Here is a 19,839-nt window from a genome sequence, read left to right as displayed (position 1 = left end):
CTACTGCTGGGACCTGGGGAGAGGGTGTAGACAAGCTTTCTTTTGATATTGCTCTGATCCTTTTCCCTTTGGTTATCTCCTCATCATCTTGTAGATTGAAGAGCACAGGATTTGTGTGTGTGTGAGGAAACGCCCTCTGAATAAACAAGGTAAACCACTAAGTCAGAGGCTTCAGATGACTAAGTCAGAGGGCCACAGACTCAGCAAAAACAGTTCAAAACAACTTAAATCTAATCCCTGATTTTCTAAAACCTTGAAGTTGGCTTGAGGATCTCTTGCATCCAAGGATTACCCTCTGAAATATTCTTCCTTCCACAGAATTGGCCAAGAAAGAAATTGATGTGATTTCCGTTCCTAGCAAGTGTCTCCTCCTGGTACATGAACCCAAATTAAAAGTGGACTTAACAAAGTATCTAGAGAACCAAGCATTTTGCTTTGATTTTGCATTTGATGAAACAGCTTCAAATGAAGTTGTCTACAGGTTAGTCCTTGCCTCTTTTTTCATCCTTATACCCCTTCTTCCCCCACCACTTCCTCTTTTTGATGTGGGACATTGTGGTAACATGCACACAGACATGTTACTTCTGAGACCCTACCTGGCCTCTTGTATTTTCTTTGGTTCAGCCCCTCAAACTAAGAGCTCTGGTTCCTGGCAATAGGAAGGCCCTGTTTTGGGTCTGCCACATCCCCTTTTGCAACTTGAGTGGGATATTACCCATTACACAATGGGGTTAAGCTGGGCAGGCTCCAGGGCTGCTGCTTTTTTACCCACTGGGCTTAGCAAATTCAGAAACTCCAGATATTCTCTGTATAGTACACATCCAGTAGCCTCAATTAAATCTAAATGAAAGCCAAATAAGAAATTTAGTTGTGGGCTGGGGATGTGGCTTAAGTGGTAGCGCGCTCGCCTGTCATGCGTGTGGCCCGGGTTCGATCCTCAGCACCACATACAAACAAAGATGTTGTGTCCGCCGATAACTAAAAATAAATAAATATTAAAAATTCTCAAAAAAAAAAAAAAAGAAATTTAGTTGTATAATTACACTATCCATATTTCATGTGATCAGTAGCCACATGTGGCAGAGGCTATATGGCACAAATAGGGAACATATCCATCATTACAGGAAGTTCCATTGGAGACAGCGCCATTCTTGAGCAAAGAGTAATAGTTTGTTCCATAGGCTAAATCTGACTAATGACTCCACCTTTTTGGGGAGGGTACTGGAGATTGACCCCAGGGGTGCTTTACCACAAAGCTATAATCCAAGCCCTATTTATTTATTTACTTTTTTGGGGGGGGTACTGAGGATTGAGGTAGTACTGAGGATTGAAATAGGGCCTCGTGCATGCATTCTACCACTAAGCTATAGCTCCAGCCTCCTTTTTATTTTATTTTGTTGTTGTTTTTGGTACCAAAACCCAGGTACCAGAGACACTTAACCACTGAGCCACATCCTTTATATTTTTTATTTTGAGACAGAGTCTTCCTAAGTTGCTTGTGGCCTCACTAAATTCCAAGATTGGCCTCTGTCCTCCTGTCCCAGCCTCCTGAGCTGCTGAGGTTACAGGCATGTGCCACTGCACCCAGTTTATTTTGAGACAGGGTCTTGCTAAGTTGCTGGCTTCAAATTTGTGATCCTCTTGTCTCAGCCTCCAGAGTAGCTGGGATTATAAACATGCACCACTGTGCTCTCCTCTTTGTATTATGTCTTTTGCTGCAGGTTGTCAGCTAAGCTCATGTTTTTATCTTAGGTGTCTAGAGTCATAGGAGAGGCTGGATGGCTTAGAGTTGGGCCATCAGCTTGCTCCTGGCAGGTCAGTCTAATACTCACCCCACCCTCCCAGTTAGTTGGTAGTATTACAGATTTGGTAGTAGCATTGAGATCAGGTTGGACCACTGAAGCAAGAGAGAAGTACAATGCTTAGAAGCAATTGAGGAACCCCAGAGCTCTGCAGTAGAAGAACTGTATTCTAGGGAGCACATTTTTTTTTGTTTGTTTGTTGTCTGATTTTTTTTTTTTTTAGGGAGCACATTTTGAGAACCCTCTGTAACCTTGGTTTCTGCATCTGTGGATTTAATCAACTATAGATTGAAAATATTAGAGAAACAAAATTGTCTTTACTAGACAGACTTTTTTCTTGTCATTCTTTCCTAAACGATATAGTAAAAACCTTATATTAAGTATTATAAGTAATCTACAGATGATTTAAAGTATACCATAAGGTGTGTGTAAGTTATAAGCAAATACTGTCATTTTAATGTAAGGGACTTGTGTGCATCTACTGATTTGTATGGGTGCAGGGAGGTCTTGGAACCAGTCCCCCTTGGATACCAAGGTGATTATACAAACACTTCCCTCTACTCCATACTTTCTCCTAGGTTCACAGCAAGGCCACTGGTACAGACAATTTTTGAAGGAGGAAAAGCAACTTGTTTTGCATATGGGCAGACAGGAAGTGGCAAGACTCATGTGAGTATTCAGATCTAGAAGGGAGAGGCTTCCTATGGTACAGCACTGGGTCTCTGAAAACGAAAACGATTAGTTTCTTGCAGAAAGTCCCCTCAGTGCAGATGCTCCATCACCACACACACCATGCCAGATATAGGTAGTACCTTAGCAGGTCCAGTTCCTGTTTTTGGTGTGGCCTCTTTGGGCAGTAGAGCCAGTATTGCTCTGGCCAAGGCCAAAGGCCTTTACCATAGTCATCTACCTCTTCTTTTTGCAGACTATGGGTGGAGACCTGTCTGGTAAAGCTCAGAATGCATCCAAGGGGATCTATGCCATGGCCTGTAAGTAGTGTGTTCTGCCACATCGGGGTTGGGTATAGAAAGGCAAGTTGCTCACTTATCCAGGCTCTCTCCCTCAGCCCGGGACGTCTTCCTCCTGAAGAATCAGTCCCGCTACCGGAACCTGGGCCTGGAAGTCTATGTGACATTCTTCGAGATCTACAATGGGAAGGTAGCTGGCAGGGAGCCCTCTTTTTATGCTGTTGGGGTCCCTGATTTTCTAAAACCTTGAAGTTGGCTAGAAGTGGTAAAAGCCAACAAACAAACTAGTTAACTGTCATATCTTTGGGCCATTCTGGCTTGACTTGTGTAGGAAGTTTCATTTGATCATGAGATAGTAGCCAAGCTCAATAAGTATAGCAGAAATACTCCTCAGGGCTCCCTCTAGATGGAAGTTTGCCTTATATATGCCCTTTCTTCCCTTGACACACTTCCTTTATAACCTTTTCCCCTGACTGCATTTTTATGTTCATTTTCCCACTCCCTATGTATCTCTTTCTGCCTCTTTACATCCCCTATGTTTTTGCAGAGTTTCCTTCCCTAGAGCAGTGCCTAGATAATAAACATAGCTAGTATTTACCATTAACAGGATATTATGTGCTAAGCACTATTCTATGCACTCTAGCTTGTTTTCCATCTGTAGAGACAGTAGAGTGATTCAGTAACTTGCCCAGCCTCTTGCAGCTAGTAAAGTAGCAGAGTTGGATTAAACTGAGGCACACTGGTTCAAATCTCAAGCATACTACCCTCTGCTGGTCTAATACCCTATCAGCTAGTATGCTCTCTGCCTTTCCTGCTGCCAACCCTTGTCTAAGCTGGAGCAGACACTTTAGGAAAGAGTTGGGCAGGGCATTTTGTGCCTGTGACTTTACCCTTATTTCCCCTGCCTGGCACAGCTGTTCGACCTGCTCAATAAGAAGGCCAAGCTGCGTGTGCTGGAAGATGGCAAGCAACAGGTGCAGGTGGTGGGGCTACAGGAGCACCTGGTTAACTCAGCCGAAGATGTTATCAAGATGATCGACATAGGCAGTGCCTGCAGGTTAGAGTTCTGGAAAGGGGAGAGGGCCACCTTCTGAAGCCTGATTCAGGTGAGGCCATTTAGCACATATAGCACTTTTTCCCTCAGCATGATAAGGGCTGTGAAGGCCTCTATTTTAAAGGGTCTCCATGGGACAAATGACTTAGGGCCACAGACTCTGCAAAAACAGTTCAAAACAACTTAAATCTAATCAAGTCAAGCTTCCTAGCATCTATGAAATTCTTGTTTTCCCTTCCTTTCTGGTGGAAGTTGGGAAGGAGCTCTGGATCTATTATGGGCTAGAAGTAATAGGGCCCATAGCTCCTCCATACAGAAATAGAGAAGCACTGCTAGGTATGGTATTGTATCCTGTAATCCCACCAACTCCGGAGGATGAGAATGAGGCGGGAGGATTGCAAGTTTGAGGCCAGCCTGGGCAGTTCATTGAGACCTTGTCTCAAAATAAAAAATAAAAACAGGATGGAGTTCAGAGGTAGTGTGCCTGTTCAGGCCCCAATACCCAAAAAGGAAAGAAGTGCTGGCATGGTGCAGTGGTTGCTGGGTAGCTATGGAGGGCCAAGGAGGAGTTGCCCTATGCAGGGCCCTCAAGTTCAGACAAGTAGTTCATGACATCACTGTGTGTGCCCTGTAGCAGAGGCAGCTCATTCTTCCCTGGGTTCTTATTCCCCAGGTTCAGAGATGGAGAGAGAACTACTGTCTAGGGAGGGCAGAATGGAAGTATAGAACAGGCAGACACAGGACTTCTTAGAATCTCTCCTGTTGTAGACTGGGGTGCCCTAGGAGCTTGTGACCCTAGAAGCTCATGTCTTTTCTTTGCCCTCCTCTGCCACAGGACTTCTGGGCAGACATTTGCCAACTCCAACTCCTCCCGCTCCCATGCCTGCTTCCAGATTATTCTTCGAGCCAAAGGGAGAGTGCATGGCAAATTCTCTTTGGTGGATCTGGCAGGAAACGAGCGAGGTGCAGACACTTCCAGTGCTGACCGGCAGACCCGCATGGAAGGCGCTGAAATCAACAAGAGTCTCCTGGCCCTGAAGGTAGCAGAGGCTAGCTAGAGGTGGTTCACCTGGTGTGCAGCTGGGATGGGAGGGAATGGGCAGCACAAAAGGAAAGAAGGAGCCTCAGTTGTTCCTGCTGTCCCACAGGAGTGCATCAGAGCCCTGGGACAAAATAAGGCTCACACCCCATTCCGTGAGAGCAAGCTGACACAGGTGCTGAGGGACTCCTTTATCGGGGAGAATTCAAGGACTTGCATGGTGAGTAATGCCACTTTGGACATGATGGTGCAGAGAAGACTTGCTTTCCAAGGAAACATTTAATACTGTCCCTGAGCTTCCCACTCAGCACCTCAGGCTGCCTGTGTTCCTAGGCTCTTTGTGTTTGTGTTCAAGTGTGGTGCTGGCAATTGAACCACCCAGGGCCTCACATTCTAAGCAAATGTTCCACCAGTGAGCTATATCCCCAGCCCTTATTTTTATATTTTTATTTATTTATTTATTTTTTGCAGTGCTAGGGATTGAACCCAGGGCCTTATGCATGCAAGGCAAGCACTCTACTAACTGAGCCCCCTTATTTTTATTGTTGTTATTATTTTTAATACTTTTAGTTGTAGATGGACACAGTGCCTTTATTTTGTTTATTTTTCATCCGAGGCAGGTCATCACTGAGTTGAGGAGACCATCCTCATATTTGCAATCCTGCCTCCACCTCCTGAATATATATGTGCTTCTGTACCCAGATCATCACTATGTTCTTCACTGGGCTTCCACACCCTGCTTTTCAGCAACAGCTTCACTGCCCACCCAGGCAGAGAAGAAAGGATCTTCTCCCTTTACTGTGTAAAGACACAGGTCTTGATTTTGGGAGAGGTCATTCCTACCTTACCTAGTGAGAAAAGAGGCCCAGAATTCAGAAGATAGACTTAAGGGGAAGCAAGAGAGGGAAGTCCTCATCTCTTTCCGGGCTTCCTTCAAGTTTATTGACTCCTAGTCTAGGAAATAGACTGGAGCATGAAGCTATTGTCTCTATTAACTTGTTATCCCCTTCCCTATTTTATCTTCCAAGTCCTTCTAAGTGAGGCCTGTCATCTCTCCTCTCCAAGGAATATCCTCACTCCTGCCTTTTCATGAGGAAGGAGGGCTTTTTTGACTAAGCTCTTTTTTTTTTTTTTAACCCCCAATACCCTAGTGCCTTGGACATGCTAGGCAAGCATGCCTATCACTGACCCACCCCTCAACCCCTTTGACTAAGCTCTAAACTCTCTTCCCTGAGGCATTATCCCACAACCTGGGTGAGCTGAAATTTCCAATAGGAGCTACAGCACTTTGGAATGTAACTTTGGTAGAAGGGATAAAAAAAGCAAAAGATAGTTGGGTGTGGTGGTACATGTCTGTAATTCCAGCAACTCTTAAGAGACTGAGACAGGAGGATCACAAGTTGAAAGCCAGCCTCAGCAACTTAGCAAGACCCTGTCTCAAAATAAAAAGGGTTGGGAATGTAACTCAGTGGTTAAGCAACCCTGGGTTCAATCCCTGGTACAAAAAAAAAAAAAAAAGATAATTAGGTGTGCCTTTAAAAGTAGAGAACCAAGCCAAGCATGGTAATAACCTATAGTCACAGCTACTCAGCTACTAGTGTGGCCAAGGATCACTTGAGCCCAAAAGGATCCAGCCTGGACCTGGGCGGGTGGCACACATCTGTAATCCCAGCGGCTATGGAGGCTGAGGCAGGAAGATTCCGAGTTCAAATCTAGCCTCAGCAATTTAGCAAGGTCCTAAGCAACTCTATGAGGCCCTGTCTCAAAATAAAAAGTAAAAAGGCTAGGGATGTGGCTCAGTGGTTAAGCGCCCTGGGTTCAATCCCTGGTACCAAAAAAAAAAGGCAGGGTGCCATTTTTTTTTTTTTTTTTTTAAGATGTTGATGAACCTTTATTTTATTCATTTATTTGTATGTGGTGCTGAGAATCGAACCCAGTGCCTCACACATGCTAGGCAAGCAGTCTACCACTGAGCCACAACCCCAGCCCTCAGGTACCAATTTTTAAAGCAACTTAATTTGAAGGTATTTAACTTGCCCAATGGGGCAAGTTGCCTAGCACAGCATGGGTGCTAAATGAGTCCTCCTACCTTACCACGTAGGTCTCCTGGCATTTACTCCAGGAGTAAGCTGTCTTGCACCTTCACCCTGTGATTCTGAATCTCTAAACCACCCTTTCCTCTTTTGTAGATTGCCATGATCTCACCAGGCATAAGCTCCTGTGAATATACTTTAAATACACTAAGATATGCTGACAGGTATGAGGACCTACAGCCAGGTGGGATGGGGAAAGGAATAACATTGATGAGAAAGGAGGAGACTGGGGGCTCCCAATGTCTACTCTGTACCTGTCTCTGACTTAGTGGGAGGTGCTAGATCCATCCCAATCCCTGCAGTCAGTGTGTGAGTCTTGTCCAGTCCAGCTTCAGGTTATGCCACCTCTTCTTGACTGAAGGCAGTTTGCAGCCTAAGTGGTGCTGCACTCCTGTGATGAGTGTAAGGGGCTGCCATGGGATTTGAGACCTTCTTATTTCCTCAGAGTCAAGGAGCTGAGTCCCCACAGTGGGCCCAGTGGAGAGCAGCCAACTCAAATGGAAACAGAAGAGATGGAAGCCAGCTCTAATGGGCCGCTGATCACAGGCAATAATGTAAGGGGGCTGGTGGGGCCAGGCAAGAGGGAAGCGTGACTTGCTGAAGTGGAAACTGGCCACACTCTGCATACTGTTGTCTCTCTCATTTTGGTTCATTAGTTCTCCAAAGAGGAGGAGGAACTATCTTCCCAGATGTCCAGCTTTAATGAAGCCATGACGCAGATCAGGGAGCTGGAGGAGAGGGCCATGGAAGAGCTCAAGGAGATTATTCAGGTGGGAACAGGCCCTGGACAGGAAGAGACCGCATATCCATCTGGAATGTGACTGGAGTTCTGTTCCCACAGGAATTTAGATTGGGATTATAAGAGGCATTCCTAAATCTCTACCTATCTAGTGTTCTCCTAGGGTAGCTAATTACCACACCACCCTCTTTTCCAGCCTGACACTATAGAATTTCCTGCATCATCCTAGCTGCAGCTAGTCTCTTAGGTTTAAAGAGTCATTTATGCAGAGATCTTATTTATTCAGTGAATGTTCCAGTTCCTGTACTAAAACCATGACCTAAAACATCAGATACAGGTAGTATGCCCTAAAGTGATATTTCTTTGTGAAAGTCATTTAGCCTCACTTGCTTACTTGAGCCTCAGTTTCTTTATCCCTAAAATGGATAAGACAGGATGGTGTCATTAAAGATTATGTGACATGCTTATAAGGCATCAGCACAGTGCCTGACATTGAATTGAGTTAACTGGCAGATGATACTGCTGTTTTGATCCCTGCTATTGGGGAAAGGCACAAAAGTGTATCTTAACTGTGGGTCTCTCTGAGGAATACAGAGTGGAAACAAGAATTTGGAGCACTTGTGAGGCTGGACTGTGAAAGATAAGGTTTAGGCAGGTCCTGCCTTCCTGGAGTGTTCAGGGGTACTGAGGTTTGAAAGGACATAGCGCTTTTAGCAATAATGTGGTCAGAACAAAACATGATAGAGGGGGCTGGGGATGTGGCTCAAGCGGTAGCGCACTCACACAGGGCGATGGGTTCGATCCTCAACACCACATTAAAAATAAAATAAAGATGTTGTGTCCACCGAAAACTAAAAAAAATCTTTAAAAAATTCTCTCTCTCTCTTAAAAAAATAAAAATGATAGAGGGAGATGAGGCTATGAACAGGTAAGCAGGACCCTGATGTTAAAGGGCCTTGTATATGGTCAGACCAAGGGCATGTACTTCATTATGAAGGCAGTGGAGGTTTTAGAAGGGATTTAAATAGAGTGGTGATGTGGTCCTAGAGTTTTGCTCTGTTTTATATGGTATTAGGAATTGAACCCAGGATGCTTTGCCACTGAACTACATACCCAACACTTTTTTTAAATTCTGAGACAGGGTCTCACTAAGTTGCCCAGGCTGGCCTCAAACTTGTGATTCTCCTGCCATTAGCCTCCCAAACCGCTGGTATTACAGGCGTGTATTACCACATCTAGCTGCTCATAGAGTTCTCGATATATCACTGTGGCCAAGGGTATAGTGATAGAGCGCTTGCCTAGCATGTGCAAGGCCTTGGGTTCATCCCAAGACTGTTTTTTGTTTGTTTGTTTGTTTTTTAAAGGCTGAGTATTATTGGCACATGCCTGTAATCCCAGTGACTCAGGAGGCTGAGTCAGGAGAATCACAAGTTCAAAGCCAGCCTCAGCAACTTAGCAAGGCCCTAAGCAATTTAGACCCTGTCTCAAAATAAAAAGGGTCAGGGGGATATAGCTTAATGGTAAAACACCTCTAGGTCAAATCCTTAACACTCTTCCTTCAAAAAAGGTTTTCCAGGGCTGGGGTTGTGGCTCAATAGAAGAACACATGCCTAGCACGTGTGAGGCACTGGGTTTTATCCTTAGCACCATAAATAAGTAAGTAAATAAATAAGGGTATTGTGCCCATCTACAACTAAATATATATATATTTATTTATTAAAGAAAGGTTTTCCCAGGGATAAGGGTCAGGAGACAGTGTATAGTGTATCTTACACAGGCATCTGCATTGCAGATGTTTGGGGCCCAGGAATAATTTGCTGAAGTGTTTGGTTATTATTGAATCTACAAGGTCCTCCCTGTGTTTTTACAGCAAGGACCAGGCTGGCTTGAGCTCTCTGAGATATCTGAGCAACCAGACTATGATCTGGAGACCTTTGTGAACAAAGCAGAATATGCTGTGGCCCAGCAAGCCAAGCACCTCTCAGCCTTTCAAGGTGGGTGTGGCTCCTTCTGTGCATTGGGCAGTGGTGACCTGCTGGCTTCTGGGCAATGCAGGGGATGTCAACTCTACCCTGAGTGAATTGGGGCCTCTGAGATTCTCATTAATTCCTCATACACCACTGCCCCTTCCTTCCAGATGTCATCAAGGCTTTGCGCCTGGCCATGCAGCTGGAAGAGCAGGCTAGCAAACAAATGAACAGCAAGAAACGGCCCCAGTGACAACTGCAAATAAAGATCTGTTTGGTTTTCACACCCAGCCTTCACCCTGCCCCTCCCTGTCCCTCTCCAGTCAACTTTGAGCACCTGGTGAATTGGTCAGGGTCTGAGCTGGGGCAGGTTTTGTTCAATGCCAAGTGTGAGGGCATCCAGCCCAGGGCAGCTGGGGTGGGAAGCACTATACTTTCCTTTTTCCTCATTTGGGAGCAGGAGAAAGGTGCTTTTAGTTACCATGTAAAATTGCCCTTCTCTCCCTCAAGATCAAGTGCTTTCTTGGTAGTTTTTCCTGGGGTAGCATCCTGCCTGCATGGACTGGCTGCCGGTGGAGGCTTCCCACGGTTGTTCTGGCTCTGAGGAGAGAGAAGGAGACTTAGTCCATTTCTCTCTTGGCTCTGGCCTGCCTTCCACACCCTTGGCCCGAGCACTTAAATGTCTTGTACTTTAAGAAAAGTTTCTTGGAGGGACCTCTGCTTTCCTTGCAGCTTTTTAGGCCCAAGAGTATCGCTGTTCTTTCTGTTTTATGTTTGTACATCGTGTCTAACAATAAAGCAAATAAAGCAAAAGAAATTAAATCAGCCTCTTGAGTAGTTTGTGGGAAAAGACTGGGATATGTCTGAGCCTTCTGGGAACAAGTACTTCACACAAACTTTGGCTTCTGGGTAGTGCTGATTCTGTACTTTTCTTAGGTCAACCCAGCCAGGCGTGGTGGCACACACTTGTAATCCCAGTGGCTCAGGGGGCTGAGGCAGGAGTATCATGAATTCAAAGCCATCCTCAACAAAAAGCGAATCACTAAGCAACTCAGTGAGATCCTGTCTCTAAATAAAATACAAAATAAGGCTGGGGATGGGGCTCAGTGGTCAAGTGCCACTGAGTTCAATCTTTGGTACCCAAAAAAAAGGTCAATCCACATCTAGTATCAGTAATATGTGGAAGACTCCAACCTCCACCTTATTTGTAGCCTATTTATAGTAGGCTCCAGTATACTATAAGGGACAGGAATTATAAGTAGGGAGGAGGTAGTATTCTGCTATGGTCTGCTCAAGTCACTTTAAGAGTCTGGGAACCCTCACAAGAAAACACTTGAGCTTGGCATAGTGATGCACGCCTATAATCCCAACAGCTCTGGGAAGCTGATGCAGGAGGACTGCAAGTTCAAAGCCATTCAACAACTTGTTAAGGCTGTAACAACTTCGCAATACCCTGTTTGAAAAAGGGCTCAGGGATTAAGAGCCTCTGGTTCAATCCCTGATACAAAAACAACAACAACAACAACAAAAAAAAAAACTTGACTTACTAGACAGAAGAAGATCTGAAAGGCAACACCAGTTTGGTCCTGGAAAATTGAGAAGTTGGACTGAGAGTCCAAGCATAGGCCATGAGTAGTTTGCAAAATGAAGGACCAGATTCTGTGTCATGGAGTATGAACTAAATAATAATGAGGTATCCACAAAGAAGGGTTTTAAACCCAGGAACCACATTTATGTGCTTAGGATTCTCTCAGTATGAGAATGGCAAGCAGTATGTGCTATGCAGGCTGCTACAAAAAGCAGAGAATGATAGGGTTGGCTGGACCTGGTCTTAGCCCTCAACCTGGGTTTTTTGTTTGTTTTTGCAGTGCCAAGGATCCAACCCAGAGCTTCATGTTGCAAGACAAGTACTCTACCACTAAGCTGTATTCTCAATCCCTCCCTTTGATTGAAAAATAGGGGCATTTTCTACCTTGTAGTAAGAGAATCGTATACATTTGAAGTGTCACATTCTGGATTTCTGGATTCAAAAATTTGGCCAATCACAAGCTTAACAGAAATGGCACTCTGTGGCCTTGAAAAAAGCTAGCCAGATGCTGTGGCACACACCTGTAATCCAATGACTTGGGAGGCCAAGGCAGGAAAATCACAAGTGCATGGCCAGCATCAGCAATTTAGCAAGACCTTGTCTCAAACTACTAAAAGGGCTGGCAACTTAGTTTGGTGGTAAAAATGCTCCTGGGTTGAATCCTGGGTGAAAGAAATGACTGTATTGTGATACAATTTATATACCATAATATGTAAAATGTACAATTCAGTAGTTTTTAGTATTAAGAGTTGGGGAATCACTATATACTTTTTTGGGGGCAGGGGTACCAGGGATTGAACCCAGGGACACTTAACCACTGAGCCACATCCCCAGACCTTTTTATTTTTTATTTTGAGACAAGGTCTCATTAGGTTGCTGAGATTAGCTTTGAACTCATGATCCTCCTGCCTCAGCCTCCTAAGGTACTAGGATTACAGGCGTGCACCACCACATCCACCTGTAGACAGTCTTTATCAGGTCAAGGAAGTTCAATTCTATTTCTAGTTGTTTTTACATTGTTTTCAATACTTTATTTCCTAACCAAAATAATACACTATGTCTTTTTTCCCTTTTTTGTTTATTCTAATAAGTTATACATAACAGCAGAATACTCTTCTATTCATTGAACACAAATGGAGCACAATTTTTGACTTCTCTGGTTGTACCCAAAGTAGGGTCACACCATTCATGCAATCATACATGTACCTAGGTATGATATCCATCTCATTTCACAATCTTTCCTATCCCCCTCCCCTTTGCTCCATCCAAAATTTCTGTTTCTAGTTTATTGAATGTTTTTATAACTAAAGCATATTGCATTTCTTTCCTTTTGTTTTTTTGGCAGTACTATGGATTGGACCCAGTGATGCTTTACTGCTGAACTACATTTCCAGCCACCACTACCTTTTTTAAATTTAAGACAGGACCTCATTAAAATCCCAAGGCTGGCCTATAACTTGCAATTTTCCCACCTTTCTTCTGAATTACTGGGATTATAGGGATAAACCACTGCACCCAGCAGTGTACTGGATTTTGTTAAGTGTTTTTTCTGTTTCAAAGTGGTTGTTTTTTCCACTTATTGCATTAATAAGGTGTATTACAAAATCTAATAGGAAAACTGGGTGAATACAGTGTAAGTAGAACAACAGATTGCTCAAATATTTGTGTCATTTAAATATTAATATTGAGTATTTACTAAATGATAGACACTATTCTATGTTTTAGAATTTAGTTTCTACCCTCATGTGTATTTTGGTGAAGACAGATAATAAGCATGAAAAATATTAGAGGCAGTATTAAATGGGTAGAGAACGATGAGTGTTGCTACTTTTGGAATCAGGCTCAGGCCAGTCACAGGAATGCAGGTTGATGCACACCTGTAATCTCAGCTTCCTGAGAGGCTAAGGCAGGAAGACTGCAAGTTCAAGGCCCACCTCAACAGTTTAGCAAGACCCTGTCTCAAAAAATAAAAGGAAGGCTGGAGCTACAGCTCAGTGGTAGAGTGCTTGCGTAGCACATGTGAGGCCCTGGGTTCGATCCTCAGCACCACATAAAAATAAATAGAATAAAGGTATTGTGAAAAAAATTTAAATAATGGAAATTATTAAAAAATAAATAACTAAATAAAAGATGTAGCTCTATGGTAGAGTCCCCTGGGTTCAATCCTCAGTACTAAGGAGGGGGAAGCAGGCTCAGAAATTCCTCCCAGGGGGCTGGGGATGTGGCTGAAGCGGTAGTGTGCTCACCTGGCATGCGCGGGGCGCCGGGTTCGATCCTAAGCACTACATAAAAGTAAAATAAAGACGTTGTGTCCACCGAAAACTAAAAAATAGATATTAAAAAATTCTTTCTTTAAAAAAAAAAGAAAAAAAGAAAGAAATTCCTCCCAGGGTGTGACACTTTGGGAGAAGAGCTTTTCCTGTCAGAGCATTAAGGCCTGAAAACAGGAACAGCAAGGTAAGTATGCCTGGAGTAAGAGGAATGGTAGATGACCAGTTGAAGAGAAAAGCAGAGGCCTGATACTCCCAGAGTTTTCTAGGCCATGGTAAGACATTTTGATCTTATTCTGAATATACTGTAAACCTAGTGGAAACTGAAGATAAAGAAGGATAATGTTGAATCTCTTCCAAAAGAGAGAGATAGGGCTGGGGATGTGGCTCAGTGGTAGAGTGCTTGCCTGCCGAGGAATGAGAGAGAATCTGGAGCTTAGTGTAGTTGGACCTATACATCAGTTTACTCCCTTAAAAAACTTCCCCTCTGCAGCTGGAGTTGTAGCTCAGTGGTAGAACGCTTGCCTTGTACGTGTGAGGCACTGTATTCAATTCCCAGCACCACATATAAATAAGCAAATAAAATAAAGGTCCATCAACAACTAAAAAAAATAAAATAAAAAATAAAACTTCCCCTCTGCTCTGCATTCTTCCTCTGTAGCCACTATATAATTTATCTTCCCCTCTGAAGTTATTCTTCTCAAATAATTGTCTACATACTGTTTATTTTTCAACTTCCCATTCTCTTTATAGTTTTTGATAAAAATCAATCAAGGGGCTAGAGCTATAACTCCGTGGCAGAGTGCTTGTCTAGCACACATGAGGCACTTCTCTACTACTGAGCTACATCCCCGACCCCAAGACCTTTTTAAGTTTGAGACAGAGTTTTGCTATGTTGTCCAGCTGTCCTCAAACTTTTGATCCTCCTGACTCAGCCTCCTGAATAGCTGGGATTACAGGTAAGAGCCTCTGTGCCTGGCAGTCACCTTTTTTTTTTCTTTCAGTATTGGGGATTAAACCCAGGGCACTTTACCACTGGGTTCAATCCCAAACCCTTTTTCTTTTTTAAAATTTTTAAAGAGGGTCTTGCCAAATTACTTAGGGATTTACTAAAATGCTGAGGCTGGCTTGAAACTTATGATTCTTCTGTCTCAGCCTCCTGAGTCCTGGGATTACAGGTGTGTGCCACCATACCCAGTTGTCAATTTCTTAATGCTAGGGGTTGGCAAACCACTTTTCACTGACAAGGCCCATGAGCTAAGAATGGCTTTTATATTTTTAAACGTTTCAAAAAAAAAAAAAAAAAAACCCAAAAGCACAGTATTTCATGTGTCAAAAGACAAAATAATAGCAAATGTAAAGACCTTAATTAGCTCTATCTGAAGTTCTAGAATTGAGCAACACTGCATTCTCTAAAATAGAATGTGTTCCAATGAGCTGAGCAGAAGTTGGTGCTATAGGCAGAAAAGGACTGACAGAATCATAGAAAAATAATTGATTGGTTTACATCAGGTTACTTTTTGGTAAGGATTAAACCAAAGGGAACTTCACTGGGCCTATTTGAAACTGGCCTGTTTGGGAAACTTGGCTATTATCTATCTTCCTATGTTTCTGGAGGTCAGATTAGTTTCAATTGGTGATATAGAATTTTAGTGTAATTAAGTGGCACCAGAAATAACACCTTCTGTCTATATCTCTTCTATAAGGATGACTAGACATGAATATTCAGCTTACCTGTCATTGCCATTTATATGATTCATTCAGATCTCAAAAATGAACACGTCCAGAACAGCTAACTTAGCCTACCCTGTGTTGTTAAATGACACCAATATTCATCAAACTGAACAAAAGAGATACTAAAAGAATTTTTTGCTGACTCCTTCTCCTTCACCCCCATGTACCTATCACCAAACCCTTGGAAACAAAACCGAAGTCTACTATCTCCACTGCCTTCCAGCCTTTACCAACGCCGCCTCATCAGTACCACTCATTCTAGACCACTGGAGTACCTTCTGAAACTAATCTTTCAAAAACCTAAATACGGGGCTGGGGATGTGGCTCAAGCGGTAGCGCACTCGCCTGGCATGTGTGCGGCCCGGGTTCGATCCTCAGCACCACATACAAACAAAGATGTTGTGTCCGCAGAAAACTAAAAAATAAATTTTAAAAAAAACCTAAATACAGCGTCCGCCTGTAATCCCAGCGGCTCGGAAAGCTAAGGCAGGGGGATCGCGAGTTCAAAGCCATCAGCCTAAGCAACTGAGCTAGGCCCTAAGCAACTTAACGATCTGTCTTACGTTTTAAAAAATAAAATGTAAAAAGCGCTGAGGAGTGGTTCAGTGGTTCTAAATTAAATCCCTGGCACCAAAGAAAATAAAACAGAATTAGAATCATGCTCAGTAATGCCCTAAACTCCTCCAAATCGACCGAAACTGTCCCAGGAACAACCCCCGAGTCTGCCTACAGGCAGGCGGCCAATAGCACTGGGTCGACGGAGTTAAGCCATTGGCTAGACTCGCACAGACGTAAGTCACGTCGCCCGGAAGCGACGTAAAGGAGGCGGGGCAGGGTCTCACAAACTGGACCGTGAAGCTTTGCGTTTCCTCTTTCCAGCCGGCGCAGAGCCATGGGTGAGTGTTCCTCTGAGTTGGGGCTGAGGACCGGGGTGACCTCAATCCAGCGCCATCCTGCCCCACGGCGAGTTTAGAACTGGAGGCGCCACGATCTCCGGTCACAATCAGCCGTGAAGGGGGTGGCCTGTTGGTTTTAGAGTGCCGGGGGCTTGGTGGGGGTACTACGGAGGAGCCAGAGTGCAAGCGGCATCAAATGGCTGCCGCGGGAAAGAGCAATGGCTGGGCCGCACGTGTATGATGACACTTTGGTAATGCTGCACATTGCCGACTGAGCAGTGGGGAAGCCAACCTTGGAGAGCTGAGCGTGCGGCCCGCCGGACGCGGGAGGTCTGGAGCGTGTGAGTCACCGGTACCGAGCCCCAGCCGTTCAAGCTTCCGTCCCCGTTTCCACATACAGGCATCTCTCGGGATAACTGGCACAAGCGCCGCAAGACTGGGGGCAAGAGAAAGCCCTACCACAAGAAGCGGAAGTATGAGTTGGGACGCCCTGCTGCCAACACTAAGGTAGGTGCGTGCTTGGGCCTTATTGCCTGAAAGGTCGCTTCTCCCTACTGTGTTACGTACTCGGGTCTGTGAGGTGGTGGATTTTCTTGGGTTCTGATGTTAGGGACTGCGCGGCCTCCCTACCTTTATATGTTGAATAAATGCTAAATTGACGCATGGTCTATGGACTTGGTCCCCCGAGTTTACTGTCTGATAGAGACAGTTGCCTGCAGCGACTTCATCAGTTCTGGGAAGGGTGGGCATTTCTTGTGTTGGGTCTCAGGTTTTTCTCTTAGGAGGTAACTAGAATGATGAAAAAAGTATCCTTAGGCGTGGTTGTGGCCGTATTGGTCACCTGTGTGCCACTTGCCAGTGGAAGGACTTGTCATAGTTACACTGACAGTTACCTCCTTTGAGCCCAGGTTCCCCTCCCTTACTTGTCTTGCTTCCCTTGATAACCTAGTTCTTGTTTCCTTGTATTCTGCAGATTGGACCGCGTCGGATACACACTGTCAGAGTTCGAGGAGGCAACAAGAAGTATCGTGCTTTGAGGCTGGATGTGGGGAACTTCTCCTGGGGCTCTGAGTGTGAGTGGGGCCCTTCAGAAGTGGGTGGAAACTTAACACCTAAGCCTGGCTAAGCTTTTGTAAGTGTTTATAGAAGAGAACTGCATACTCTGGAGCAAAGCACTTGGAAGTTCCTCTTTGCTGAAAGACCTTGAGGTAGCAAGAGAGTTTTTTCCATCCCGACTATTCTGCCTGTATCCTGAGGGATTGGAACTGATCTTTAGAGGGTGGTTGTCAAACATCTCTAGGAAAAGATGGGATTGTGGAAGAGGAGCTGATGACCATGGCTGAGTGAAGTAGAGTTCCCTCCTTCTGTGCCTACTTGGGAAGGGAAGGGAAGGCCAATTGGCCCTTGGTTTATATGACTTGATTCTGAATTTCTCTTGTGAGCAGGTTGTACTCGGAAAACAAGGATCATTGATGTTGTCTACAATGCATCCAATAATGAGCTAGTCCGCACCAAGACCCTGGTGAAGAACTGCATTGTGCTCATTGATAGCACACCATACCGACAGTGGTACGAATCCCACTATGCATTGCCCCTGGGCCGCAAGAAGGGTGCCAAGCTGGTACGTGCTACTCCCTGTGTGGGTTAGGGGGAGGGCTGCCTGACTTGAGCCTTCTTGTGATGAAAACTCTGTCCAGTTCTGCTGCTGAAGGGAGAGAGATGAATGCCTTTAATGCTGAGGAGGGCAGGTATTGGGCTGAAGAAGGTTCTGATGACTTCCCTGAACTAATCCATATGTGTCCTTTTTATTCAGACTCCTGAGGAGGAAGAAATATTAAACAAAAAGCGGTCTAAGAAAATTCAAAAGAAGTATGATGAAAGAAAGAAGAATGCTAAGATCAGCACTCTTCTGGAGGAGCAGTTCCAGCAGGGCAAGCTTCTTGGTGAGATGGCTGTTGTATTGGGGAAATGGGAGTCACAAAGATGCAGTGTGCCCTCCGTTGATTGACTGCAGGCATGTTTATTTAAAAGGTTCATCAGGGGAGTTTAATGATAATTGGACCTTGGTGTGAAGGTGAAATGTAAAATTGTGGGTAGGAAGGGTATATCCACATATCCTTGAAGCTTGGCTTCTAGTTTCAAGAGTATTTTTGGGAAGCCCAGGCATTGAGGGGGCTGTCTCAGTGATGAAAACTTTGTCCAGTTCTGCTACTGACTTGAAGTGATGATAAAGTGTATCTGAGGAGACAGTGGGCTTCATGCCTGCCCCCAGGATTCCAGACAACGTGGATCTTTTCAGAGGATATATGTAGGTGGGTGGGGCTTCTTCTCACTCACTAAGGGCCACATAATCTCTTACAGCTTGCATTGCATCAAGACCAGGACAGTGTGGCCGAGCAGATGGCTATGTTCTAGAAGGCAAGGAGTTGGAGTTCTATCTGAGGAAAATCAAAGCCCGGAAGGGCAAATAAGTCGTCCTCCCTTCTATCTTAGCTCATGTAATAAAGGTGTTTATTGTTCTATGTCCTATGTTCATGTTGTCTGAAATTTGGCTTTTTTCCTGTTGATAATGTGGAGCCCCTCATCTTACCTTCTTCTATCCTGACCCAGGTTCATCTCACTGTGGAGTTCCCGTTGGCCTCATATCTCCCTGAAGGCCCAGCCTATTGAGTTGTGTGGACTGTACATTTCTATAGTAGGGCCATTGTTTCTTACTGGGTCTCAGTGGACATAGAGATATCATGTGCAGGCCCAATGGAAGCTGTATTATTGGGGAATTTTAAAGATACTGTACCCTTTCCTGTTTGGACCTGTGTTGTAAGGGTTTGATTAAGATCATGCTGAGGATCATAGTCAGGCCCTTATGCATGCTGAGCACATAAGCTGAGCTTACTTACAGCCAGGTTTACAACTTGGGTAAATGGATGATCTAGAAACCTTAAAGTTGTATTCATAGAGTTTTCTATGTTTCTGAGAGCAGATTATATAAGAATAGGTTAGTGGGCTGGGGTTGTGGCTCAGTGGTAGAGCACTTGCCTAACGTGTGAGGCACTGGGTTCAATTCTAACTGTAATCCCTTACCCCCTTTGCAAAATTTTAAGATTTTGATTCCATATAATTTTTGCATTGCTGGAGATTTATTATTTCTTACTCCTCAGCCTGCCATGTTAGCATTTTGCTCAGCATGGTGGAGCATTCCTGGAACCCCAGCTACTCAGAACGCTAAGGCAGGATCATAAGTTGAAGCCTTTTTTTATGTGTGTGTGTGTGTATATATATATATATTTTTTTTTTTAGTTGTAGTTGGACACAATGCCTTTATTCTGTTCATTTATGTGGTGCTGAGGATCGAATTCAGGGCCCTGCATATGCTAGGCTAGCGCTCTACCGCTGAGCCACAATCCCATCCCCTGAAACCATTTATTTTGACAGAGGGTCTCACCAAGTTGCCCAACTGACTTCAAACCCTGTGATCCTCCTGCCACTGCATCCCTTTGTGGAGATTATAGGCACCAGCTAAAGTACTTATTTTGGTTCTGGGATCTAACCCAGAGGTGTTTAGCCCCTGAGCTATATCCCCAACCCAGCTGCCCCTGTCTCCTTAAAATTAATTTATTTTTGGTACTGGGGAGTGAATCCAGGGGTGCTCAACCACTGAGCCACATCCCCAGCCCTTATATTTATTTACA

At 44.4% G+C, this 19,839-nt stretch overlaps 2 protein-coding genes, 1 long non-coding RNA gene and 4 other non-coding genes across 9 annotated transcripts in view; 6 read left to right on the top strand and 1 right to left on the bottom strand.

The window, feature by feature from the left end:
• Positions 1-10,484, top strand: part of Kif2c (kinesin family member 2C) — a 22,621-nt gene extending 12,137 nt beyond the window's left edge. For both annotated transcript variants that reach the window (XM_015485097.2, XM_015485095.2), the window contains 13 exons: positions 95-149; positions 319-481; positions 2,381-2,471; positions 2,728-2,791; positions 2,869-2,960; positions 3,685-3,827; positions 4,660-4,864; positions 4,973-5,083; positions 7,053-7,120; positions 7,402-7,510; positions 7,613-7,726; positions 9,566-9,689; positions 9,833-10,484. In XM_015485097.2, coding sequence (XP_015340583.1) covers positions 95-149; positions 319-481; positions 2,381-2,471; positions 2,728-2,791; positions 2,869-2,960; positions 3,685-3,827; positions 4,660-4,864; positions 4,973-5,083; positions 7,053-7,120; positions 7,402-7,510; positions 7,613-7,726; positions 9,566-9,689; positions 9,833-9,915 — 1,422 coding nt within the window. In that variant the 3' untranslated portion in view covers positions 9,916-10,484. The remainder of the gene's footprint in view (positions 1-94; positions 150-318; positions 482-2,380; positions 2,472-2,727; positions 2,792-2,868; positions 2,961-3,684; positions 3,828-4,659; positions 4,865-4,972; positions 5,084-7,052; positions 7,121-7,401; positions 7,511-7,612; positions 7,727-9,565; positions 9,690-9,832) is intronic.
• Positions 1-18,679, top strand: part of Rps8 (ribosomal protein S8) — a 29,798-nt gene extending 11,119 nt beyond the window's left edge. Inside the window, exons 2-7 of one of the 2 annotated variants that reach the window (XM_048815514.1) lie at positions 4,286-4,310; positions 16,526-16,657; positions 17,124-17,223; positions 17,596-17,771; positions 17,964-18,093; positions 18,512-18,679. In XM_048815514.1, coding sequence (XP_048671471.1) covers positions 4,287-4,310; positions 16,526-16,657; positions 17,124-17,223; positions 17,596-17,771; positions 17,964-18,093; positions 18,512-18,621 — 672 coding nt within the window. In that variant the 5' untranslated portion in view covers position 4,286 and the 3' untranslated portion in view covers positions 18,622-18,679. Of the gene's footprint in view, positions 1-4,285; positions 4,311-16,063; positions 16,151-16,525; positions 16,658-17,123; positions 17,224-17,595; positions 17,772-17,963; positions 18,094-18,511 lie in introns of those variants that run through there. The other variant, XM_015485094.2, reaches the window with a different exon arrangement.
• Positions 7,770-19,839, bottom strand: LOC125620408. Its single transcript, XR_007352050.1, has 3 exons — positions 19,617-19,839; positions 9,609-9,612; positions 7,770-7,785 (listed from the first exon to the last, which is right to left on the bottom strand). It is a non-coding gene; the product is annotated as an uncharacterized LOC125620408 (long non-coding RNA).
• LOC125610409 lies at positions 16,383-16,462 on the top strand. Its single transcript, XR_007340430.1, has one exon. It is a non-coding gene; the product is annotated as a small nucleolar RNA SNORD55/SNORD39 (small nucleolar RNA).
• LOC125610417 lies at positions 16,938-17,042 on the top strand. Its single transcript, XR_007340438.1, has one exon. It is a non-coding gene; the product is annotated as a small nucleolar RNA SNORD46 (small nucleolar RNA).
• LOC125610416 lies at positions 17,824-17,894 on the top strand. Its single transcript, XR_007340437.1, has one exon. It is a non-coding gene; the product is annotated as a small nucleolar RNA SNORD38 (small nucleolar RNA).
• Positions 18,329-18,397, top strand: LOC125610415. The gene has a single exon (XR_007340436.1). It is a non-coding gene; the product is annotated as a small nucleolar RNA SNORD38 (small nucleolar RNA).

Source organism: Marmota marmota, unplaced genomic scaffold (genome assembly GCF_001458135.2).
Source record: "Marmota marmota marmota unplaced genomic scaffold, marMar, whole genome shotgun sequence".
Classification (NCBI taxonomy): Eukaryota; Metazoa; Chordata; class Mammalia; order Rodentia; family Sciuridae; genus Marmota; species Marmota marmota.
This window is presented reverse-complemented; position numbering and strand designations above follow the sequence as displayed.